Below are 10,089 nucleotides of genomic sequence, written 5' to 3' on the forward strand. Positions count from 1 at the left end.
ACATTGTTACAAATTCATTAACGGCGCTGTTGAATACTTTATATTATTTTTAGCCGGTTCTTGATATCAATATATTGGAATAAATACAATTTTCAACAACTTTAAATTAGGCTGAATATATGTAAATCTAAGTCATTGTATAAATTTCACTGCTGTCAAAATTGTCTCTGTACTAGACATGGGGAATAGCGTTAAATTTCTATCGCCGTGACTGTCGTTCCGATTCCAAAAGAATCACAGTGATAAATCATCGTGATTTTGTCACGCCTATAACTTACATCACGATATACGGTTTTAGCCAGCGGCTTCTTTCTAATACTTATAGCCGTATTTTATAGAATGATTTAAGTTTTTACTCCCTTTGTAGTAAGTTTCAATTTCATTCAAAAAGTTGATTTTGTATTTAATGTAATTTTATTTGTTACTTATTTAATGCGAAACTTTGGATTGTAAAAAATAGCAATAAAGAGTAATGTAATTATATTTCTAGTAGAACACACAAAGTAGATTATACATAAATGTAAAATATCAACTCTTCCTATAATAAAACAAATTTACAAAAATATTTTACTTTGTTCATAAATAGGTTTATAATAACTGCTGCATATTTTTTTCATCCGCCCTTTCTAGTAGTATAAGCACCTACAACCCTTGTGAATGAGCAAAGAAAGTCATCCTATTTCCTTCACTCCCATCGCCGAAATAGCCCGATTTGAAGAGAACTACAACGAGTGGCGCGCTCAGTCACCACTGAACGGAGATCGCGCATTTTATCAAATACGTATGTCGTGATGTGAGTGACGGGGATAGCTATTGGAACGGAGGAACACCTATGTGACTTTGGAACGTCGTTCCTTCGGAACGAGTCACGGTGATACTGTTTGACGGGGGATCACCGTGATTTTTTCATCGTGACGTTATTTATCACCCACCTCTAATCTGTACCTTTCGTCTCTTGCCTGTGTTAAATATACCGCGTTTAATTTGTCAAGAATTTTGTTTTAATTTAAATTACAAAAACAATAAGTAACCAGCCCTCTACACTTAACAGGCACAATTGTACATATACGCTTCTATAATAAGATTCCGATTGATATTCAAAATTTGCCTAAGCGAGGTTTAAAACTACAGTGAAACAAAAACTTTAGACTATAATAAATGTTATTTATTATACAGCTTCCGCGTACTTGAATGACAAAAATCCATGGTAGTGATCTGTTTATCGTAGTCCTTTTAATCTATCATATTTTAAATGATAAATAATTTATAATGATAAATTTAATGTTTATTTACAAAGAGCACCCTCTGAAATTTCTTACTCATCTTATTTAGGGGAATCTGCCTTATGAATGAGCAATAGAGTTTACTTAAATTGAGTTTAGATATTGGAAACTTAGAATAATAACGCATAGAATGATAGTTTCATATCAAACGAACTGTCACAAGTGAGGCAAAAATCAAATTCATGTAGGCCAGTTTTAGTAGTAGGTTAATTTTCGGTTTTAGTGAATATTTATATAAAAATACAAGTTGAAACGCGTTACTTCCTTGTGGAATGTGATGTTAGTATCCTTTTTATGTTGTCTGACGTATTTTTACACTCATTTACCGCACATTTCGTCATTTTTAGCTAAAATTCTTGATCTGTTCGCGGTGCAAGTTGACCTTGAGCACTGACGGCCCGCCCGCTCGTGTAGGCCCTTTGAGAGCGCTTCAATTTGCCTCCCTTAGCGCGTGCGGGCTAGGTTTCTATGCGTTATTATTCTAAGATTGGAAGGTAACATTACATCGACGCTTGAATAAATACATCAAAAACATTAACTGATTCCAACGGTATATGTAACTTAATTTGAACAAAAGTGTCGCTTATCCCATTTTACCTTTCAAGCGTCGACATTATCTAGTCGCAGTAGAACTCCTTGTGAAAGAGTCCGGGGAAGTACTGCCACCTTACCCATTTCTGCCGCCAAACAGTAATGTGAGCATTACTGCGTTCCGGTTTAGAAGGGTAAGGGTGCTAGTGAAATTACAGGCACATGGGATTTGTTAACTTATGTGTCAGGGTGACGTGCGCAGTGGCAGTGCCCCTAAGATCTTTGCGATTTGAAGGTCAGAGTGGCACTTCAACTGTTATGAATATGCGTGTCGCTTACCATCAGACGCACGATATATTTGTGCCGTCACTTGGTTTTATAAAATAAAAACCAACCTTAGAAGCTTCGAAGAGCAGCGCTGAGAAAAACAGCACAATCCATGTTAGTGCGAACGCCCATCGCGAACTGATTTGCAACCCGGAGAACATGAACTCCCCCAGGTCGTAGCCGAACCACATCCACATATGCATCATGTTGGATCCACTGGTTCTGCAAGGAAAAGAGATCTTTAGTGAAAAGAAAATGAACGCGACAAAAGACGGCCATTGCCTAATCTGAGAAATATTTCTTTCATGTTTTGCTGAATAATTACGTGCGTCAAAGAGACTGTCATTTGGCCAAATATAACTAAAGATAATTATAACCTTTTTATAAAAAACCGACCTCAAACGCTCGTGGAATTACATATTTGCCAAGTTTTTTGAAATCGGTTACCGAAAAGAGCGGGAAACCCGATTCATCCCCTAGTTTGCCACCCTTAGAGCTGAGATGGTTTCTTCAAATGGGATTAATTGAACTACATAATAAGGTCACTGTTCTGTAGTTTTTTAACGCAATAAACGTCAAACATGACTTTTTAAGAGCGTAAAACAAGTGAAGACTGAAATTCTCTCTCGAGTCGTTTTAACCTTTTTGTCCACGTCACTCAGTTGTTTTTTTCTATTCATTTTTTAAGCATTCTGTTTCTTATGTTTTGTGGAGAAATAAATGTATTTTTATTTTATTTTATTTATTTTAAAAGACGTTCTGCGTTTCGCGTCAGAGGTCCAAGCGAAAATGAACCGCGCAACTTCTTTTTATTGCATAGATCTTAGGTATAGCTTTTCCTGACCGCCCATTGCGTATTAATAAGTGTGGTGACTTCATATCAGTAGAATTCATTACAGGTATAATAAATTCTACTAATTACAGGAATTTGTTTAGTATTTCGAGTCTATTGTGTTAAATTGTGATGCTACTTTGTTTTATATAAACTATAATTGTTTATGTTAACGTCTATTATATTTTAAATGACTATGACATCGATAACATGAAATTTATTATATTCTATTCTAATCAACATTTATTATGATAAATTTTCGCCATTCGAATTGAAAATGAAGAAACTCTAGAAAATTCGTAAAATCCGATTCTACTAAGCCAAATAAGATTTAGAGTGCCTCATAGATACTCCTAAATACTCTATCCAACCACTTTGCCCACTTCTTACAGCATACAGAATTTGCAACTTTTTGGACATACATGCAGATCGTCTGACTTTGTTTTTGAAAAATATTAAAATAAAATAAAATAGCATTTTGTTGTATAAACGTAGGTAGTTATTGGTTATTGTCTCTAATAATATAGTTAAGTTAAATGTTTAAAGTTCCTTTGCCTTTTTTTGCATGCGGTGTTTACCTGTAATTAACTGTGCATTTAATTTAAAACCAAAAATCATTCTTCTTTTTTTAAATTTTATGGCACCGTCGAAGTAATCGATCAAGTTGAGGAGTTTACTCAAAAATAGACCAGCGAATTTCGACAGAATTCACTGAGAGTGAGTGTCTACAAATCTACAACGACAGAGAACCTACACAGACTATTAGGTACATAAACAAATTGTTTTTTTTTTTTTAAATAAATTTACACAGCACATTCACAAAGGGAGAATGGACTAACGTTAGGAGGAAATTGATATTAACCGGACGGCGGATTTTAGGTGGGAGGATATCATACAGAGGAGTGACGATACGATTACAGTCAAAAAACAGGTGCTCGAGGGAACCTTCTGCTACATCACACTCGCACTCGGTCACTATCTTAGCCAAGAACACAGGAGAACATATGAAAGCTAAGCGAAACCGATTGCGGAGGTAATATTTTTCGGAATCGATTCCCTAAAGCCAAGGTTTAGAGGGTAGATCAGGCTGGATTTTGCCATAAAATTTACCCACAGTCTGGTGGGAAGATTGCCCACGAGAGTACCAGGAATTTCGCATTTGTAGGAGGGGAGAGCTTTACTTAGTAAATAAATAAGTCACAATGTAATAGCTGTTGTAAACCAAATAAATAAAAAATAACTAATCCAAACCAATATCGTCGGGGATAGTGCAAAGGCACGTATCTTCACGAGATCAAATTTTACAGGAGAGGGTTTAAACGTTAATACTTTGTTATTTCAATGGCTACGACGTTCACTTTTGCACAGTAAGTATTAATTTATGTTAATTACGGACTGATAACAATAGATTCCAGTAAATCAGACTAATTTATAGTCCATCTGTTTAGGTACTTAAATAAATGTAAACAATCTTGAGATGTCTATTTAATGAAATATACATTTATAAAATGATTTTCCCTTACCTTCAAATACAAAATACAAATGCTTAGCTTCATATGAAATTGCATGCCTTTTTTTATACCTATTGATTTGTAAAGCATGTGTTTCAATAAAAATGTATCAAGATTGTTTACATTTAGTTAAGTACCTAAACAAATGGACTATAGTTGCCACGACGTTTGCGCGGATTTGGTTTGGCCACTAACATACCGAAATGGCAACTTCATAACGTGTGCTAGTTACGCGTAATCGTTCTATCCCGACCATATTACAAATGCGAAAGTAGCTCTATGTCTGCTTGTTACGCTTTCATACGGTGCTCTACTGCTACCAAATGTATGGATACAACTAATAGTTTCTACGCCTCAGACGCCTGGCTAGTTACTTAGTATATTATGACTTATTATCTATATTCTGATGGCTTAAAAGACGACAGTTTGTATCAGGAAGTTACGCAATACATTGTGTACTGGTTGTATTGAGATGAACGCCGACATCCTCCCTCTACATGAATACATCTATCTGCTCACGATTTGGTATTGTTTATTGTTTTTGAATAGAGGCCTACACTGGCGTTGCAGTACGTATCTTAACATATAGTCTATAGAACTTTGGAAAAAAATATAGTGAAATTGAGGATATATACTGATTCCCTTAGAATAATAACGCATAGAATGATAGTTTCATATCAAACGAACTGTCACAAGTGAGGCAAAAAATCAAATTTATGTAGGCTAGTTTTGGTAGTAGGTTCATTTTCGGTTTTAGTGAATATTTATATAAAAATACAAGTTGAAACGCGTTACTTCCTTGTGAAATGTGATGTTAGTATCTATTTCATGTTTGTCTGACGTATTTTTACACTCATTTAATGAACATTTCGTCTTTTTTAGCTAAAATTCTTGAGCTGTGTAAGCCCATTGGGAGCGCTTCAATTTGCCTCACTTAGCGTGTGCGGACTAGGTTTCTATGCGTTATTATTCTAAGCTGATTTCTGTATGGTGTGACAACACGATTCCTGACAATTTTCACGTTAGAAAAAATCACTAACTTACCTCAAAATTTTACAAGATAACTGTGTAATCAATAGGTACATATACAACGGGCAAGAAGCGAGATTATTTTATTTATATCAACTCAACTAAATAGAACACGTATGGTATATGATATACATTTTAACCGCCTCTGTGACCGAACGGTTACCATGCCGAATTGTCACGCAGAGGTCCCAGATTTGTATGGCCTACATTTATTTCTCTCGTGAGTTTGAGTGTAATTTGTGGTTGTTTGTGTGTGTGTGTCCATGGCATCCGCGATACAGGGTTTCCCAGGTAGGTATGTTGAGTGTGTGCGTTATATTATATTATTTTTCAAATGGCTTTACAAGGCAAAATACAAGGAAAGAGAGGTGTTTCCTACACCTGGCTCAGAAATTTGCGCCAGTGGTTCTATAGGAGCACTCGATCATTATTCAGAGCTGCAGTGTCCAAAGTTCAGATTGCCATCATGATAGCCGACCTTCATTAGAAGATGGCACATGGAGAAGAAGAAGGCATAGCTTTACTTTCGTTTGTAAAAAAAAAATCTGAAATAAAGCCAGTGTCTCGGTCATTCGATAAATTTTGTTTTGAGCTAAGAACTAAGTGAAGTAGTAACGAGTCTAAAGAATTTGTTTTCATAAAAATATAATTAATAATAATAATAATGAGCCAAACAACCACAACAATGACCTGGTCTCAAACTACGGAATATCCTGTACTATAATTACCAGAGTTTTAATGTAAAATTATGTAATTAAATTACGTAATACAATATTAATAACATTAAACTATCATAAACTAGACCTAGATGAAATATGTATTTATTTCATAATACAATACCTATAAAATGGATGGAACAGTAGATAAACAATGCTCCTTAACTCTCAATGTAGAAATAGCTAACGATGTACTTTCGTGAAAAGAAATATGAAGTGCGTCCCAAAGTCTGACCGCATGAACAGTGAAGGGGTGAGAATAAAAACCAAAATTGAAGGAAAGAAAAGAAAACTGGGACCTAACGAGAGAGCGACAGAGTTTGTCCTGATCTCCTAAGATCTGAGAAAGCTAAAACGCTCTTTCAGATACTCGGGAGACGAAGGGTTATGAAGAATATTGTAAAGAACAGAGACAATATGTAAATTCCTGCGGCGACGAATGAAAAATTACTAGCCACTAAGAGCAAAAGAACGAGGGATGCAGTACGTATCGCGATGACGTGCGAACAAACAATAGTGCAGCAAACTAAATAAATGTACATGTGAACTACATTAAACAAAGGGTGACCTGTGAGTCTGTAACAAACAGTGTGCTTGTTTCAAAGTATTATTATAAGTTAATTCAAAACAGGTACAATTACTTACAGTTCTAAGGTTTTCGCGATTGTTACGCATAAGAAATGAAACTATTTTTAGCCGACTTCAAAAAAAGGAGGAGGTTCTCATTTCGATTGAATTTTTTGTAAGTAAGTTAATGATAATTTGTGAACCGATTGATGATTCTATTTTTGTTGGAAAGAGGGTACCTCAGTAATGGTCCCATTTAAATTTGAAGAAAATATTCCACCTCTAAGGGTGGCAAACTAGGGGATGAATCCGGTTTTGGTTCGGTTCCGGTAACCGATTTCTTATGTAATTCCACAAACTTTTGAGATGGTTTTTTTAATAAAAATTTACAATTATTTTGGATCTAATTCGCTAGGTATATTTGTTATTTCAAACAAACAAACGTCGTACCCTTTATGGACAGAATCAACCTGCGAACGGCAAAGCAGAGTACATTACATTTATCAAGCTATTTCAATTGAAATAAGGTATAAATCATCAGTCTAAATCCATTTCAAAAGACAAATAAATTTGCTCAGTTTTCAGGCCATTTATAGAGACAAGTTTCGCTTATTTCCTCAGGCCATTTCTAGAAACAAATAGATTCGCTGATTTCCGTGCGACTGTTAGCAAAGGCATTTGCCTTTGCTAATTCTCTATTTAGATTAGCTTATATCCTCAGGTCATTTCTAGAAACAAATATAATCGCTAATTTTCTCAAATTAATGGTATACTTACATTGTATGTATAAATCGTTTATCAAAGTAGATAAGGTTTAGCCGTTTTTAAGAGATATAAGATAGACCAAGGCGCCAGGAGGTGTGAATATTACCGTGGACAGTGGGCATAAGGTACGAAATAAGATATGTGTATGCAGTCAAAACAAAAATGAGACCGACTTACCTACTTAATGGACATTTAAACATTACAAACGTGTCAATGATGTCATTATTCAATTTAATCTAGGTATTATAAATGACTGTTCTGATTATTTACCAAGACCTACCACAACTCTAAAACGGCATATCGATGGATATCAAAATCATATCAAACAAATGAACGAATTATATCGATTATATTATAATAATGATAAAACAATGGCCTGCATTTTAAATGTTACCAAAATACGATCTTTAGTCCTTCATGTTATTATGTATTAGGACAATATTGCTATAACAACGTAATTTTAATAAAAGATAACAATACTAACGACTTTGATATGCTAGTAGGACACTGATATTATAAAATAAGTAGATTGTTGTAGAATGTTGATTAGATGAATCATGAAATACAATTACTAATAATAAATGTTGATTAAACAATGATTATACTTTATGTATACTGTTTATTTTTTATCTTGACAGTTGCTTCAATTGTACTAAGCACAAGTCCTGTCAGGTATGGAGTACTGCTGCCACCTCTGCCACCTATGGGATGGTTCAGCTAAATGCCTACACTGGATTCACTAGAAAAGCATGACAAAAGGTGACTCGGATTTAGTAGAGGCAGAGTCTTGAACACCGCCCTAAAGTTGCCCGTTTATCGGTGTTCTATAGGATTTATCACGGACGGTATGCGATGGAATTGCATGATTTAATTCCGCCTACCCCATTCCATCATCGTGGGACTAGACGTAGGCTGGGGTTCCACGCCCATGTTGTGGATATTCCAAATTCAAGATTCGCACGAAGTGTTACGGTTCCACATTTATATGGCGAACGGCAAAGGAGTGGAATTCCCTGCGTGCAGACTTGTTCCCCGGACGCTATAGCTTGGACCTTTTCAAGGCGAGAGTAAATAGGCATTATTTAAGTGTGCATGCTACATCTTCAACCTCATAATCGCTTTCCATCAGCTGAGATGAAGGTCAAATGCGCACTTAATTACTTATACAAAAACACCCGTGTCCAGCCGTGGGACGTATAAACGTGTTTATGATGATGATGAAAAAGACATAACATTATCATTTTTTATCGAATTCTTAAGTTACCGCGATAGTTACACATTGGAAAATAAACTATATTTTCAGATATAAGTCGCGTGTCGTCGGGAATAGCGCAAATCCGCGTACGTGGTAAAAAGGACGTATCTGCCCCAAACCAAATTTCACAGGAGAGGGATTTAACGTAATTACTTTGTTATGTCAATGCCTACGACTTTCATGTTTGCACAGTAAGCATTAATTTATGTTGTCTACGGACTCATAACAATAGATTCCCGTAAATCACGCTAATTTCGTTGCCACGACATTTACGCGGAGTTGATTTGACGACAAAATTATGGAGACTCGTAATCAAATGCTAGCTACACGTAATTGCACTATTCCCGACGTTATATAATGTTTTTACCAACAAACCAATGTTTCGGAGCCTTTACAGTCAGCCGTGATCATGGGACCTGTAAAGGGCCCGTTGATTTGTTTGAAAAAACAAATATACGTGATTTTTAGTAGAGTTTTAGAGGTAGGTCAAACATTAGCCTACCACGACTGAAAAAAAATTACAATGTTATATGAAATGAAACTATTTTTCCGGATTTAAATCACGTATATTTGTTTTTTCAAACAAACCGACGTTTCGGGCCCTTTACAGGTCCCATGGTCACGGTAGACTGAGGTGGTACAGTCTTCAACCAGTTATGTCTAATATTGATGAAACCACCCTATTTTTTCACTATAGTTACAATAGTTATTAATTAAATACCTTATTTTTAATTTTACAAAGAAAACATTCCAATTTACGCTATATTAAGTTTTACATTTTTTCTTTGTAATGTTTGTAAAATAGTTTAATTTCCTATATGTAACAATCGCGAAAACCTAAGAACTCGACTTTTAAAGGGTAAACTACCACAAACTCGAATTTTTTTTCTCCAAAATAACGTGTTCGGACACACCGAAAACCGAATAATATCGAAACCGTTGTTCTTTCAGGATATGTTGGATGTTTATCGCAAAGACACGATTAGGTTCGGTTAGGTTAGGTTAAGTTGTCCGGTTGAGTCCGCTAACGGGGGTTAGCGTATCGGTCCATCGTGCTGCTTGGTGAGGCGGTGGGTAAGCTCTTCGAGCGAGTGCTCGCTGCCCGCTTTGTGTGGGCCCCGATGTGTCGTCACACCAGTTCGGATTCCGGGCTGGGCGTTCGACCATCGATGCGATAGCGGAGCTAAGGGGACAGGTGAGGAGGGCCAAGGCGGAGCGGGGCATTGCACTATGGAAAATGATAGAACAACGGCATATCAAAAATCGTTTTTAC

At 35.9% G+C, this 10,089-nt stretch overlaps 1 protein-coding gene across 1 annotated transcript in view; it reads right to left on the minus strand.

Annotated features, from left to right (window-relative positions):
* The window catches only part of LOC113233032, a 56,646-nt gene that overhangs the window by 40,326 nt on the left and 6,231 nt on the right, over positions 1-10,089 (minus strand). The window contains exon 2 of the mRNA XM_026467977.1: positions 2,210-2,363. Coding sequence (XP_026323762.1) covers positions 2,210-2,347 — 138 coding nt within the window. The 5' untranslated portion in view covers positions 2,348-2,363. The remainder of the gene's footprint in view (positions 1-2,209; positions 2,364-10,089) is intronic.

Source organism: Hyposmocoma kahamanoa, unplaced genomic scaffold, assembly GCF_003589595.1.
Source record: "Hyposmocoma kahamanoa isolate Upper Pololo Valley unplaced genomic scaffold, ASM358959v1 78, whole genome shotgun sequence".
Classification (NCBI taxonomy): Eukaryota; Metazoa; Arthropoda; class Insecta; order Lepidoptera; family Cosmopterigidae; genus Hyposmocoma; species Hyposmocoma kahamanoa.